Source organism: Nelusetta ayraudi, unplaced genomic scaffold (genome assembly GCF_046127955.1).
Source record: "Nelusetta ayraudi isolate G7.1 ecotype Tasmania unplaced genomic scaffold, CSIRO-AGI_Nayr_v1 ptg000236l, whole genome shotgun sequence".
NCBI lineage: Eukaryota > Metazoa > Chordata > Actinopteri > Tetraodontiformes > Monacanthidae > Nelusetta > Nelusetta ayraudi.
In genome coordinates, this window is record NW_027466285.1 from 44,931 (window position 1) to 60,000 (window position 15,070).

At 56.2% G+C, this 15,070-nt stretch overlaps 2 protein-coding genes across 2 annotated transcripts in view; both read left to right on the forward strand.

Moving 5' to 3' along the window:
• Window positions 1–52: 52 nt before the first annotated feature.
• Window positions 53–15,070, forward strand: part of kiaa0586 (KIAA0586 ortholog) — a 15,062-nt gene continuing 44 nt past the window's right edge. The window contains exons 1-27 of the mRNA XM_076016751.1: window positions 53–731; window positions 818–897; window positions 1,015–1,063; window positions 1,533–1,602; window positions 1,746–1,905; window positions 2,000–2,064; window positions 2,682–2,751; window positions 2,843–2,957; window positions 3,846–3,954; window positions 9,238–9,400; window positions 9,474–9,673; window positions 9,832–9,904; window positions 10,285–10,428; window positions 10,530–10,722; window positions 10,807–10,953; window positions 11,049–11,167; window positions 11,290–11,409; window positions 11,551–11,756; window positions 11,883–11,992; window positions 12,092–12,439; window positions 12,612–12,762; window positions 12,862–13,088; window positions 13,722–13,768; window positions 14,086–14,196; window positions 14,276–14,411; window positions 14,511–14,635; window positions 14,842–15,070. The exon at window positions 14,842–15,070 is cut by the window's right edge and continues 44 nt beyond it. Of these exons, the coding sequence (XP_075872866.1) occupies window positions 437–731; window positions 818–897; window positions 1,015–1,063; window positions 1,533–1,602; window positions 1,746–1,905; window positions 2,000–2,064; window positions 2,682–2,751; window positions 2,843–2,957; window positions 3,846–3,954; window positions 9,238–9,400; window positions 9,474–9,673; window positions 9,832–9,904; window positions 10,285–10,428; window positions 10,530–10,722; window positions 10,807–10,953; window positions 11,049–11,167; window positions 11,290–11,409; window positions 11,551–11,756; window positions 11,883–11,992; window positions 12,092–12,439; window positions 12,612–12,762; window positions 12,862–13,088; window positions 13,722–13,768; window positions 14,086–14,196; window positions 14,276–14,411; window positions 14,511–14,635; window positions 14,842–14,883 (3,675 nt within the window). The 5' untranslated portion in view covers window positions 53–436 and the 3' untranslated portion in view covers window positions 14,884–15,070. The remainder of the gene's footprint in view (window positions 732–817; window positions 898–1,014; window positions 1,064–1,532; window positions 1,603–1,745; window positions 1,906–1,999; window positions 2,065–2,681; window positions 2,752–2,842; window positions 2,958–3,845; window positions 3,955–9,237; window positions 9,401–9,473; window positions 9,674–9,831; window positions 9,905–10,284; window positions 10,429–10,529; window positions 10,723–10,806; window positions 10,954–11,048; window positions 11,168–11,289; window positions 11,410–11,550; window positions 11,757–11,882; window positions 11,993–12,091; window positions 12,440–12,611; window positions 12,763–12,861; window positions 13,089–13,721; window positions 13,769–14,085; window positions 14,197–14,275; window positions 14,412–14,510; window positions 14,636–14,841) is intronic.
• On the forward strand, window positions 4,946–8,241 carry irf2bpl (interferon regulatory factor 2 binding protein-like). Its single transcript, XM_076016753.1, has one exon. The coding sequence runs from the start codon at window positions 5,386–5,388 to the stop codon at window positions 7,441–7,443; it is 2,058 nt and encodes a 685-aa protein (XP_075872868.1). The 5' UTR covers window positions 4,946–5,385; the 3' UTR covers window positions 7,444–8,241.

Below are 15,070 nucleotides of genomic sequence, written 5' to 3' on the forward strand. Positions count from 1 at the left end.
ATAACTCGGCACCTAAGGTAAGGTACATATAAATGAATGGCCCGTTAAAAATAGCGTTTCTGTATATATTTTTTTTTCTAGACTTCGATGCACTTGAAGATGAAATACGGCCACTCTTGGACGAAGTAAGTCGCATTCTCCTCGTCCGACGATCTTTCAGCAGAAAACAGGAAGTTGCGTGTTTTGTTGTCAGTTGCTCTGTACAGTCACCGGGGCTTCTTTTGGGTTTTTTCCTCCTCAGTTTTTCTCTTTTCGGAGAAATAACTGTATTGTACTTTCACGTCAAACTCCGCAGACAACGGGGTATATAAAACACTGCGTAAGTTCCCTGAAAGCGACTCACCAGTCAAGCTGCTCTTCGCTTCCCGTGAGAGCCCGGAAGCGGGAAGTTTGAAAGACACTAACTGCTAACGTTAGCATTAGCATGTAGTTTAGCATGTCCTGGCGGTCTGACAGCAGTTCTGGTCAGTGCCTGTGGTTCTCTGCTACCACTGCTACTACTACTACTACTACCACCACCAGCCTGGACCGATCCACCTCTAGCTCGGACACCGGGGACGTCTTGATCTGCTCCAGTCGGCTCGGACCCGAACCTGCAACAGGACCAAGTTCCGTTCAGATAACCGTGAAGAGAGTGCAGGGAGCCCATACCACCGAACGGCTGCGGCCGCCGAAGACCCTTCAGGAGCCGGACAACGCTCGGCCTCTGTCCGCATTGGCCCTCGGACTGGGTAGGCTCCCCCTGGCAGCAGTTCCGGATTGACGTGGACCCAGTTCCGTTCCCAGTCTCCTTACTGGTGTGTGTTTGTGAGTTCAGACAGACGAAGGCAGCAGAGGAATCCCGCTGAACCGACCCAAGAAGACACAGTGGACCTTCTGGCTTCCGCATCGAATCAGGTGAACGATTCTTTTCTTAGTCATTCTTACATAAAGATGTAAAGTGTTTTCGTCAAGTCCCCAGGAGTGCCATTCTGTGACTGACACGTGTTGCACCTGTTGGTTCTCCTCCAGCAGAGCCCGGACATGAAGCTCTGCGCTGGGACAGACTGCCTGCAGCCTTCCGGTGAGTCACTGCTGGATCACCAGCTCAAATACGTTGAATGTTTTCTGCAACGGTTCAGGGGCCCGTTTGCACAAAGTAGGATTCCCACATCCAGGATCAGTAACTGAGCCGCGTTCAACCAATCCCAAACACCGGTGCCCAGGCTTAACCGGTTGCACACAGACCGAGCCAGGATGAGCAGGTACGGATTCATTAAACCGGGTGCAAGGTGATCAGCGTGGCTTCCTTTGATGGACCACGTTATCGAGCTCAGATTCACGATTCACCGTGGCAACGAGAGTGACGTCCTTTTCCCGTCTGAGGCGGAAGGAATCCTCACCGAGGCTTTCCAGGAGGTGAAGGAGCGGGGGAAGTCGAGCCAGGATGACCAAGATAATCTCGGGCTGATCCCATATCCTAGTTCTGTGCAGTGGGCCTCTGGAGTGTGGGAGCAGGGACCACTCTCACCTCGCTCTGCCCTCACCTTCAGGTCAGGAGGTTCTGACGTCACGCTTTGCCGCAGGAGGTCGGGAAGTCGTTCTCCAAGCCCTGAAACTTCGGTGGGTGGGAAAGTCAACGTTAATTAGTCCAGAAAAACCCAAAACACACACACACACACACACACACACACACACACACACACACACACAACTTTTACTGGCTGTTCTCTTGGTGAATTCAACATCTGGTCTCTGCTGCTCAGGTCTCGCAGTGCTCCCCACAGGCAGGAGGTCAGAGTGCAGCTGCTGGACCAGACTTCACATCAGAACAGCAGCTCCCACGATGCAGCGGGTGTGTCTGTAACCCAGATGGAGGCGGGGCTTCCCTCTGATGAGTCGGTCAAAATTGCTGCTCTCATGAAAGTAAATGTCACCAGATAACAACAGCGCGACCACCTAGCGACATGAACAGGAAGTGTACCTGACGTCACTTGCACCTTCTGCCTGTGTGTTCCAGACCGTCACAGAGGCTCGCGTGTCTCATCTGGCTGATGGTTACTATCAGCTGCTGCAGGAGGAAAGGTACACACACACACACACACACACACGCGTGTGTATGTGTGTATAACTTTTTGTATAATAACTTTTATGGCCAAAACAAGTAAAGAGAAAGAGATCATAATAGTACATAGTTATATTTGAAACATATAAATAAATTTACTCGATGATGGATTAATACTTTTAGATGATGTGGTTTTTTTACCTGTTTCTTTCACCTATGTTGGGGGGCGCCTGTCAGGAGAGAGCCCTTGGAATCATCCTAACTTTTCCCTCCTTTACGGCGCCCCTGAATGCACCATAGAGCAGTAGTGCAGTAGAGCAGTAGTGTCACTTTCCATCATGCCTCTGTAACTCACACCATCTATTTGTTGTGACGTCACACTGGGAATAAACTCTTTTCTGGTGATTTTCTTTATCATTTTTTTTAAATGACTAAAAGACCAGAACTGAAAAATCTAGAAAGATTTGCTATAAATTGCCTTTCACGTCAAAGTAGTCCCGTCAGCTGTTTAAGTGTTTTTTATTTTTTTGCTGCAGTACCGTGAGTGGCCACTGGGGGAAATATTGGCGCGCTGCCATATTGCCAGTCAGGTATCCAGTTCTTAAAATATATTCATGATGACATCACTGTGTAACAGGGAAAGGGGGTGGAGCCTAAGCCAGCAGATGCTGAGCCTCCTGGAGAACGCAAACAATCAGCAGCTGCAGGTAAACCTCTCCACACCTGTGCAACAGTTTGACACCACTGGCAGTTCCCTGGCATCTCATCATCTCATTGGCTTGCTTCTCCTCCAATCAGAGGGTGGGGGCGGGCCACCGCAACCTCCTGACCTCTGACCTGTCAGGGCCCAGAGGCGATCAGCCTGCTGCAGATCAGGCCGCCGCAGGCTGGACCACTCACCTGGACACTGCAGGTACAGGCACGCACGCACACACACACACACACACACGCACACGCACACACACACACACACACACACACACACACACACACACACGTGTAGTTCCAAGCATGAGGAAATGGATTGAAACGCAGGTTTTAATCATGCCTGTCAGCCATCTACGGTGGCCGGGAAGTGCAAAACACCTGCAGAAGAGAAAACAACCGCAGATCAGGAAACACAACACGTCAACCAAAGCAGAAGCAACACCTTTGATACGTAAACCTGCTCTCCCGTCTCCGCTGCCGGTGTCGTGCCGAGGCAGTTCTCCCCGATACAATGTGTCTCCCCTGGTGGTTGATTAGCTTAATCAACGACGCCATGCTGCGGACACATTAGACAGTTATCCAGAATGTTTTTATTCCGCTGTCCTCTACGTGGTGTCGAAGATTATATTAAGATTATATTAAGATTATATTAGGCTGTTCAGTGCACTGCGTTGGCAATGTCCTTGTCACTGCACAAAACCATCCAGGTGCTTAGACCAGGTGAGGTCTGGTCACACTGGTCCAGACCTGCTACCAGGGGGATGCGTATTACATCAGACTGGACGGAAGGGCTGCCATCAGTTGTATCCCCCAACAGTCTGCTATAATAAGTAACTGTAACAGTGCACTCAACAGCCTCATATAATCTTCCACACCACGTCATAAATGTCTCATTTGTCCGCAGCGTGGCGTCGTTGATTAAACTAATCAGCTTCCAGCGTAGCCGGGAGAGCACGTTTAGCTTCCGGGGTGTTCTGCACTTCCCGGCCACCGTAATCTTTGGCTCACGTCATGACACACACTGGCCAGTAGGTGGCAGCAGCGGTCTGTTCCACTCAGCATTCATATGCGCACGCTGTCCTCCACCAATCAGCTGAACCCTCCGTCAGAGAGCATCGTCATGCTTCCCAGGCTGCTTCCGCAGGGACCCGCCCACTCCGAGCAACGTCGCCTGGCCTTGGCCCACTGACTGGAGGAACCAGGTGCGTGTGCGTGTCCGCGTGTGTACAGGTACTACCCGAAAAATTAGAATGTCAAGTGAACGTTGTTTTATTTTGGCAACTTAACATAAAAGATGAAAGCAACACGTTATTTATTCCACGCACACTGACATCTCAAGCACTTCCTTGTTTAACTTTGCTCATTCAGAGTTTCAAAGATTTGACTTTATGTAACGTTCTAATTTTCTGAATTTTTAAATTTGAGTTTTTTTTAAGCTCCAAGACCTGATCAGCAAAATGCAAAGAAATAAAAACTGGAAATATATTGATTTGCATATTATTCCTCTATATAATATGTCGCGTTCACCTTTTCAGTTGAATTGCAGAAACACTACAGCCTGTTCAGGGTATTCTAATGTTCTGGGTAGAACCTGTACAAAGGTGCACAGTTTGCAGGTGTGCATCATCACATTTTGAAGAAGAGAACATGATGGTGAGAGAGAGATTGTCGGTGTCTCAGCAAAAGCACAGTCATGGGCTGTGTCTCAATTCAGGGTCTGCATCCTTCAAAGGAAGCGTCCTCCCTCGAAAGGCGGGTCCTTCGGAGGACCCGCCCCAAACCCGCCTCCCCGTTGGTCGAGCCTTCGGCGTACTTCCTGGTTGCGTCACCGCCGTTCCCTCCTGCTGGCCAACCCCGGAAGTGACGTCTTTCTAGCATCAAGCTAACCATTGGTTCGCCATCCAACCGTGGCGTTGGAGGTTCAAATCAGTAAAAACCCTACGGTGAAAACTATACTTAAATGTATATGTTGTGTCTTTGCCAGTAGATGGCGCCATTTCAGCTGACTTCCCAGGATCCCAGGATGCTTTGCAGCAGCACGCAAAGCATCCTGGGATACAGAAGGAGGCGAAGGACAGTAGCGGTGCATCCTTCGAATCGGCTGAAAGTAGGGCGCATTTGGAGCAGCCTTCGAATTTTAGTGCATTGGGACGAACCTTGGCTCAGTGCTATGACGCTACTGGCCTTCAAATGCATGCTTCAAATGCATGCTTCAAATGCATGCTTCGAAGGATGCAGACCCTGAATTGAGACACAGCCATTGTGTAGAGTGGGCGAGGCAGGAGTTAACCTGCCTAGCAACACACACACACACACACACACACACACACACACACACACACACACACACACACCAGCAGCGTGTGCTGCGTGATGCCATGATCCCGCAGCAGATGAATTACTTTCAGCCATCAATTGAATAAAAAAAGATCGGAAAATCTTTGGAGCGGTATATCGAAGAGGAGGAGGAGGGGCAGTGACGTCACCAGGTGCCGGCGGCGGAGTGGTGGGGGGACGAGGGGAGTGTCTGAATGGAGGGAAAACAGAGTCCCCTCCCCCTCCGCGTGCAGCAGCAGCAGCAGCAGCAGGAACAATAAGCTGCTGTCGGTCGGTGCAGCAGGAGCTGCGGCAACATGTCGTCCTCCCCGCAGCAGCAGCAGCAGCAACTCCAGCCCTTCTCCCGGAGACAGTCGTGCTACCTGTGCGACCTGCCCCGCCGGCCCTGGGCTATGATCTGGGACTTCACCGAGCCCGTCTGCCGCGGCTGCGTCAACTACGAGGGCGCCGACCGCGTCGACTTCGTCATTGAGACGGCGAGACACCTGAAGCGGGCGCACGGTCTCCAAGAGGGCAGCAGAGCAGCCGCCTCCTCCTCCTCCTCCTCCTCCTCCACCCCCTCCTCCTCCGTGCCGCCGCAGCAGCAGCAGCAGCCTGTAGTGTCCAAGAACCCGGCGGTGGGCTACCAGGGCGGGAAGGAGTCGCTGTGTCAGTCCAGCCTCCACCAGCAGCAGCACCACCACCACCCGGCGGACGGAAACGGGAGAACCCAGCAGCAGCAGCAGCAGCAGCAGCAGCAGCCTGGCTCGGACCAGTATCTGGCGGCCGCGGACAGCCGGCTCCGCCTTGAATGCAGTCGGACGTCCAACGGCTTCAAGCCAGATGACGGACCGCCCGAGCTCAACCGGCAGAGCCCGAACTCCCGGAGCAGGAGCTACGGCGGGCTCTTGCCGGCACCGGGAAAGATGACCGTGCCCCCGAACCTGCTGCCCCAGACCCTGCTGAACGGACCGGGCCCGCTCGGCGCCACGTGCCGGGCCGCCCTTCAGTGCACCTCGGTCGGCGTCTCCTCGCCCGGGCAGCCGCCGGAGCCCGCGGGGAAGCAGCGGGCTCCCTCCTCCTCGTCCTCCTCCTCCTCCTCCTCATCGGAGCAGGAGCGAGAGCTGAAGGAAAAGCAGCGGAACGTGGAGGTTCTGTCCGAGCTCGGCGAGAGCCTCCGGAACCGGCAGGAAGATTGGGCCGGCAAGCCCCGGGCGGTGCGGGAGACGTTGCTGGCGCTGTCCAGCTGCACCCCCTTCGAGGTCCGCTTCAAGAAGGACCACTGCCTCGTGGGCCGCGTGTTCGCCTTCGACGCCGTGTCCAAGGCCGGGAACGCGGAGAACGAGCTGCGGATCTTTATCGAGTACCCGAGCGGCTCCGGCACCGTCTTCTCCAGCGCCTCCGGCGTGGCCAAGCAGATGTACCAGGACTGCATGAAGGACTTCGGCCGCGGCCTGTCGTCCGGCTTCAAGTACCTGGAGTACGAGACCCGGCGCGGCTCCGGGGACTGGCGGCTGCTGGGGGACCTGCTGCCCGAGGCGCTGCGCTTCTTCCGGGAGGGGCTCGGCGAGGACACGCTGCCGCAGCCGCTCGTCATCGACGGCGGAGGAGGAGGAGGAGGAGGAGGAGGAGGCGGCTGCCCGCTGCTGTTGCTGCTGCCGCCGATCAGCCGGGCTCCGCCGCCCTCCTCCTCCTCCTCCTCCTCCTCCTCCTCCTCCAGACCCGGCGTGAGGAAACGGAAGCCGTCCCCGGAACCCGAGGGCGCGGATGCCGGGAGGCAGGCGGACGAGCCGCGGCAGCAGTGGCTCGTCGGCGGCCACGCTGAAGCCCTCAAGACGCCGCAGCTGCACCTGGGCCGGGCCACGCCCCCCGAGACAACCGCCCATCAGAACGGACAATCCCCCATGACGGCTCTCATGTCGGCGGCGGACACGCTCAGGAGCGCGCACTCCCCCAACAAGGACCGAGACTCGGTCCAGTCCACCTCCTCGTCCAGAAACACCGGCAGCGGCCCGCCGTCCCCCGCCAGGTGCATCTCGGCCCGCAACGGGGACCCGGCTGCGGGCTCCGCTCAGCCCGAGCCCGGGTCCCCGCCCGCCGCCGGCAGCAGCGCGGGCCCCCTGTGCTGCACCATCTGCCACGAGCGGCTGGAGGACACCCACTTCGTGCAGTGTCCCTCCGCCCCGGGCCACAAGTTCTGCTTCCCTTGCTCCCGGGAGAGCATCAAGGCCCAGGGCGCTACCGGGGAGGTGTTCTGCCCCAGCGGGGACAAGTGCCCCCTGCTGGGTTCCAACGTGCCCTGGGCCTTCATGCAGGGGGAGATCGCCACCATCCTGGCCGGAGACGTCAAGGTGAAGAAGGAGAGGGACCCCTGAGAAGGGAGTGGGGGGGGGCTGATCTTCTCATCCTGTCAGAGACACAACTGTCTTCAGGGACCAACCACACACACACACACACACACACACACACACACACACACACACACACACACACACACACACACACACTTATCACTCCAGCCCTCCTGAATATTTCACTGCTGTTGATATGGGGCACCAGCACCATCTAGTGGACGGAACCATCTACCAGTTGGTCACCACTGAATCCTCACTGGTTTAGTAGATTCAGCAGTAGTGGTGGTGGACCATCAGACCAGACGGGAGGTCTGACCTCCTCTTCCTCCTCCTCTTCACTGGTAGAAGAAGCAGCGGCGTCATCAGAACCACTGACTTGGAGTCGGATCCCTTCACCTCAGACGCAACTTGACCATGTGAATTGACCCGACTGGTGGGGACTCAGGTGTTTGCGTTCTTCTTGCTGGTCTTGGTGTCGGGGGTGTTTTGTGGACTGATGAAGATGATGAAGATGATGAAGATGATGAAGATGGCAGCAGGCAGTGTTTAATTACCCCCTGAGACTTTTATCACTTTATGAGCAGCTGTAACAAACAAAAAAACTGGTTTTATTTTTCTACAAGCTCCTGATTTCCTTTTTAGAAACGGCAGGTTTTCTTTTTGTACATTCCAAAGGAGATCGTGATTGATTTTGTTTTTTTATAAAAAAACAAAAAACAACCTTTCCAGCATTGTGGATTGTGAAGCGTGATGTAACTCAACTGTAACGTGCCTTTCAGCTCCAGTGCATCCAATAAAGTCCATTTCCTGTCACATGAAGCTGCCCTTCTCTCTCTCACACACACACACACACACACACACACACAGGCTGTGTTGACACTGTAGCCGTCCTCGCCCATCCCAGCAGTGCGTGTGTGCGTTTGTGTGTTCGACTTCCAGATAAGTTGATGACAGTGTTGCCTGCAGTACCTCTGGTTGAACTGTAGAGGGCGCTGTACCTCTCAGCAGCTCCGTGTGTGAAAGAAGTACAGTGGGACTCTCCTCTGCAATGCAGACTTCAGATGTAATGATCACACACACACACACACACACACACAAAGACAGTGTGTGTCTGGATGCTGGCTGCTAAGGTGCCCTTGGCTCAGTGCAGCGTTGTGCGATTTTGCGGTGGGGGTACCACACACACACACACACACACACACACACACACTCTGAAGATCTTTTTTTGCAGGGTGTATGGAAGGGAGCACTGGTTCCAGACTGGTGCTGTGCAGCACTGTGGGGTCGAACCAGTGAAACAAGTGATCCCAGTCTCTCCTGGCTGCAGCTTTTGTTTCAGACCCCAGCAGTGCCCCCCCACCCTGAATCATCTCTGTTGGCTGTTGCCATGGCACCAGGTGTTCCCTAGCAACAGCAGCCACACACACACTGTTGTCTGCTGACTGGCAGACAGTGGGAAGACTCACTGTGTGTGTGTGTGTGTGTGTGTGTGTGTGTGTGTGTGTGTGTGTGTGTGTGTGTGTGTGTGTGTGTGTGTGTGTGTGTGTGTGTGTGTGCTCCCTCAGTGTTCAGGCTCAGCCAGTCAGCTGATTATTCATCAGTCACAGCACCCTCTGCTGGAAGACCAGGGTATCGGCCAACAATCTCAACTATTATTTTTTGGGGGGCGGAGGAACAAACTAATAATAATATTAATTGATAATAATAATTTATCAGTGATCGATCAATAATGATAATGTGTTTCACCAGTTCACACAGGCGTGATGTCACATGACTGTTGTTCACCTGGTGACATGTTCTCTAATCTCTGATCAGAAACCATGAGGGTGCCGCCGCCAGTCTTTCCGGAACGACTCATCCAGAAGCAGGAAGTGGTCCGGGCCAGCCTGCGGCCAATCAGGAAGCAGCTGGAGCAGCTGCCAGTCAGGTGCTGGAGCAGATGGAGGGTTTGAGGAGTGAGATGAGGATGCTGCTGAAGGTGAGGAGTGGTTGAGGTAACCCTGCTGCTGCTGCTAGCGTTTCTTGACTTTGACTTGACCTTCTGACTTCAGGGTCACCAGCAGTGCAAAGAGGCCCCACCCACTCGGCACCAGAGGACGCCGCGGGTCAGGTCCGCACTGGAGGACGCCGGCGAGGTTCTCCTCCAGGTCCGGAGGCGGAGGAGGATCCTGGAGGAGAACCTGCAGGCGCTGCAGAGACGCAGCTCCGGGGAGGCCCTAGAGGGCCAGCTGGAGGTCCTGGCATCCGACAGGTTAGCGTTAGCATTAGCACACACCCAGAGTGGACTTGCCTGTCTGGGGACGTGATCAGGTTCATGCTCCTCTGCGCTAACAGCCTGCTAGCCTCCTTACTACTAGCATCATTTCGTTAGCCTGAGCCTGCTGCTGCTGAGTCGTGTGTCCTGTGCAGAGATGGAAGAGAACTGCTGCGGATCCAGGAGACGGTGGACACTTGCATCCAGATGGTGACCAGAGACATACAGGTCAGTCTTACCCAGGAGTGGGCAAACTGTTTGACTGGTGGGCCACAGTGGGTTCTAGAACTAGAAATATGACACATATCTATGTCTTTGAAGCCCTGCGGTGTTTGGCTCTTTATTGAAATGATCCTGAAAACACTGAAAAGGTTGATGAAATACAGCTTACTTACTGACTGGCTATTAATATCATTTCTTCAAGTTGTGCTGGCCGGATTAAAAAGCTTAGCGGGCTGCATATGGCCCCAGGGCCGTAGTTTGCCCATGTCTGGTCTAAGCCCAGGAACAGCAGCAGTTCCAGGACTTCCTGGTCTCTCAGGAGTTCCTGGACGGTTCCTGGGACTCCGCACCAACAACCGTCTGTCCTCCTGCTCCTGCCCCCCCAGGCTGAGATGTCCTCCTCAGAGGAGACTGCGCCCAAACCATCCAAGAAGAAAGAAGGGTGTCTGGGTAGTTTGGCCCACAGGAACCGAGGGAGGGCAGTGAGCGTGCTCAGTGCGGCCAGCAGGGGGATGGCGGCGGGCGGCAAGGTGGGTTCCCTTCGTGGAGAACATCAACCGGGCCGGGAGGAGTCCAGGAGGCCAGGACGGTGACGCTGACCCTGCTAACCATGCTAACTGTGTGTTGGCAGCAGCGGGGGGCGGAGCCTGAGAGCTCCAGCCGTCTCCCGCAGGAGAGCGAGCAGCAGCAGGCCCGTCTTTACGGCCGAGCGCCGTACGAGGGAGCCCGGCGGACGCTCAAGACCACCCCCTACCTGCACTTCAGCTCGCCGGGTTCGCCGCTCGGCAGGAGGCCACGCCCACGCCTGGTGGAGAGCATTCGAGGTCAGAGCTCCTCCTCCCGTCCCGCGACCCTCGACCTCTTGAAGGAAGTACTAGTAACCTGTCGGCTCTCCACCCACTCACCAGGTGTGAAGATGAAGTCCTCCAAGACACAGACCAATTTGGCTCCTCCCCCGAGTCTCCGCCCCCAGGCGCCGCCTCCCCAGCGTCTCCTTGTCTTTCGTCCTGCTCTCCTGACACCTGCTGAGCCTCCTCCCATGGCCATTCCTCTGGGTGAGTAGCCAAAAAATACATTACCCACAATCCCCCTCTTCCTCTTACACTATCGTAAAGCCAACACAAAAAAGTCTGATTGTGAGTCTCCGCAGGTCGCTGCAGGGTCAAATCTTCCACCAGGTATCCCGAGCGTCCGCAGGAAGTGACATCAGCCAAAGCCACAGCTCCGCCCACAGCCGCAGAGGTCACTGTGGTTGAGCGGCCGCCTCAGGTGAGGTGTCAGCACCGCCAGGGGGCAGCGCTGGCCGCCTGGATCTCAGAGAACCTTGACAGCTCTGCTCTGATTGGGTGAACTGGGCCGAGCTCGCTGACAGGAAGTGGTCTTGTGGACAGGCAGCGGAGGAACCTGGACCTTCTGCTCCGGTGGACGCTGGCAGGAGGAGTGAGGAAGAGGAGGAAGGAGAGGTGGTGTTTCCTGGAGCTGACTTCCTGTCTGTCACTGACATCACCCAGGTAGCCTTGCTGCCTGCTGCTCCTCTCAGAGGACCCGAAGAAGCATCATACGTGTCTCTGGATATGAAGATATGAAGATATGAAGATATGTTCTCCTGCACTGGGCAGCACTCACAGGAAGCTGCTGTGTTGTTCCTGCAGGAGGAGGAGAAGGAGGAGGAGAAGAAGAAGGAGGAAGAAGAGCAGGAGGTGGTGCAGCTAGATGGAGGTCCCCCTCCACCTCCAGTCCAGTATGAAGGTCCCACCTTCCCTCCCCAGGCCGGCCACGTCCTCCCTGCCCAGGATCAGGCGCCCATCCTGGGAGCTGGCCCGTTTAGGGACCCCCTGGAGGAGCAGCTGGTGGAGTGGTGAGGAGCCGCTGGAGCTGCTGGAGCTGCTCCCAGCTGGCTGACATGGTCTGACTGTGTGTGTGTGTGTGTGTGTGTGTGTGTGTGTGTGTGTGTGTGTGTGTGTGTGTGTGTGTGTGTGTTCAGGGTGGAGCAGCAGCTGATGTTCAGGGTCATCTCACACCAGCGTCAGCAGGCCCCTGCTGATCCCACCCACTCACAGCGCGAACCAGAGCAGAGTGAGACCTCTGACACTGGTGAACGTCTCCACCATCCTCATTAAATACTGCAGCTGACCACTAGAGGGAGTTTACATCTTTACAACTCTGTGTTTTCGTGTGTGTACAACACTGCAGGAGGCCTCCAGCTGCTGGTGGACTCGGCTCTGGTCCGGCGGCTGGTGGAAGAGGTTCTGACTGAGCAAATCACTCTGATGCTGGGCCCCAGAGATGCACCAGAACCAGGACCAGGACCTGGACTGGAGAAGGAGGTGCCAGGAGCAGAGCAGGAGGTCCCGGTGCTGCCTCCAGTCCAGGACCCACTGGTCCCACTGGACCCACTGCTCTCCACCCCAGCTCCCTCCCCTCCAGCCAGCCCAGCTCCGCCCAGCAGAGAGAGCCCGCCCCTGGCCACGCCCCTCCCATCTGAACCCAGCGGAAGCATGACTGAGGAGTCTGAGCTTGCAGCAGCAGCAGCAGCAGCAGGTCAGACGTGCTTCCTGACTTACTCTTAATATCACTTCATGATCTGTTGGGGAGGCGGGGTTAAAGAGCTGGGTGGGCTGACGTGGCCCCCAGGCCTGCGCCAGTGTCTTCATCTTGTCCCTGAGGGTGCACGTTAGCGTCAGCGCTCACTGTGTCTCCACAGGGCCTCTAGCCACGCCCACTCCGAGCCCTGAGCCCGCCCCCTTCCTTGCCAGTCCCCCTGATGTCGGTCGGCCCCCTCCCACTTTCAGCCCCGGAGACGTTGAGCTGTCGTCGGTGGAGGAACTGCAGGACGGACACCTGGATCCTGTCGCTGCTCCGGCGTAGGAACACACGCTCACTCTGCCGCACAGCGCAGGGAGGATCCCAGTGCATCATGGGAAATGCAGTAGCTCACCCTCCCTCTCCCTCTCTCCTGCAAGTCCATTGAAAGGAGAAGACCACGAGGCTCCTCCTCCTCCTCCCTCTTGCCCCTCCTTTGCTGGAGAAGAAGTTCCTGGTTCTGAGTCCAGGGCGGGTTCCTCCTGCAGCTCCTCCGAGAAGTCCAGCAGCAGCAGCAGCAGCAGCAGCAGCAGCCTGCAGACGGAGGCGGCGGTCAGACACATCTCAGAGGGAGAGCTGCTCCTCAGCCAGCAGGCCACCATGACTGGTACCACCCTGTTCCTGCTGCTCCTCTTCCTCCCCTAGCTCCTTATCCTCCTGCTGCTCCCCCTCCTGCTGCTCCTCCTCCTCCCCAAGCTCCTTGTCCTCCAGCTGCTCCCCCTCCTGCTGCTCCTCCTCCTCCTCCTGCTCCTCCTCCTCCTGCTCCTCCTCCTCCCCTAGCTCCTTATCCTCCTGCTGCTGCTCCTGCTGCTGCTGCTGCTCCTCCTCCTCCTGCTGCTCCTCATCCTCCCCTAGCTCCTTATCCTCCTGCTGCTGCTCCTGCTGCTGCTCCTCATCCTCCCCTAGCTCCTTATCCTCCTGCTGCTGCTCCTGCTGCTGCTCCTCATCCTCCCCTAGCTCCTTATCCTCCTGCTGCTGCTCCTCCTGCTGCTCCTCCTCCTCCCCTAGCTCCTTATCCTCCTGCTGCTCCTCCTCCTCCCCCTCCTGCTGCTCCTCCTCCTCCTCCTCCAGCTGCTCCTCCTCCACCCCTAGCTCCTTGTCCTCCTGCTCTTTATCCTCTGCCTGATCCTCTGCCTCCTCCTCCTCCTTTTTCTTCTCCTCCTGCTCCTCGTCATCAGAACAGCACTAACACCATGCCTGTCTGTCTGTCTGTCTGTCTGCCTGTCTGTCTGTGTCCCAGAGGGCGAAGTGCACTGCAGTTTCTCCAGCTCCCTGCAGGAGGAAATGGTGAGCATCACTTTCGTGACTAGTCCCGCCCACTTTAGTCGCTTCCTGTCAGCGCTTCCTGGGCGTGTCCCACTGGCTCACTCACTGTGCTGGCAGTTCTATGGAGCCACTTCAAAGTGACTCATTCGCTAAATTAACAAAACTTTAATCAATGACATCACGGCGGTCGCATTATCAAAGCATTATCAGAGTGAGCGCAGTGCATGATGGGATATACAGCCACTGGGTTAGTGACCATCAGGTGTGAACTACTTTTGGTGATGCATTGTGGGATACACTATAGTCGCAGTCTCCTTCACTTCCTGTTTCCTCCCCAGGACTTTGACCCCCCCAGTGAAGGCCAAGTCGGGGGTCGTGACCTCCTGCTGCAGCTGCTCAGCAAGATGGAGCAGGAGGTCGAGCAGAGGGGGGAGCGGCCGCAGCCAGAGGTACGCACACACGCACGCACACACACACACACACACACACACACACACTGCGTTGACCTCTGACCTGCGGGGTCCTCAGGGTGCCTGGGGGAGCGGTGGCGAGCAGGAGGAGGAAGACTTGAGCACGGGGGAAGTCAGAGGTCAAGCAGCGAAACCCGACAATGACACCACCGTGGCCAAAGACCACGCCCCCTCCTCACCTGGCCAGTGCACAGGTAGGAACCCATCACCTCACCTGTGACACCTGACCCCCACTCTCCCCGCCCCTCCTCCACACGACTCTGAGGTCATCTGTGGTTGGTTCTGAGTGACAGGAATCAGCTCGGAGGCAGCCAATCACAGTTCAGCCACTGCGGGAGACCCCATGGGGGAGCTGATTAGCATCATGACCTCTGACCTCCAGACCAACCCATCACTGAGCCCGCCCCCTGAGCAACAGGTGATGCAAAGTGCCGGGTTAAACGTCTATGTGTGTGTGTGTGTGTGTGTGTGTGTGTGTGTGTGTGTGTGTGTGTGTGTGTGTGTGTGTGTGTGCTTAGTGGCCACCGGAGGGAGCTGTCCCCCCTTACTGGTCTCCAGTTCCTATTGACTCTGTCACTATCAAACCAGCAGGGCATTCAGCTCATCAGTGTTTCTGTGCTGCAGGAGGACGGACACTCACCTGGCTGCAGCAGGAGGAGGAGCTGAAGGAGGGGGGGATCACCTGGCTGCAGCAGGAGGAGGAGCTGAAGGAGGGGGGGGATCACCTGGCTGCAGCAGGAGGAGGAGCCGAAGGAGGGGGCAGGGCTAGCGGCAGGCTCCTCCTATGCTTCTGCAGAGATGATGTCACAGTTTTCTGCACACACACACACACACACACACATTTCCTGTATTT

What these genes read in the sequence shown, in the direction of transcription:
- irf2bpl (XM_076016753.1), top strand. Translation starts at nt 5,386, where the DNA reads ATGTCGTCCTCCCCGCAGCAGCAGCAGCAGCAACTCCAGCCCTTCTCC.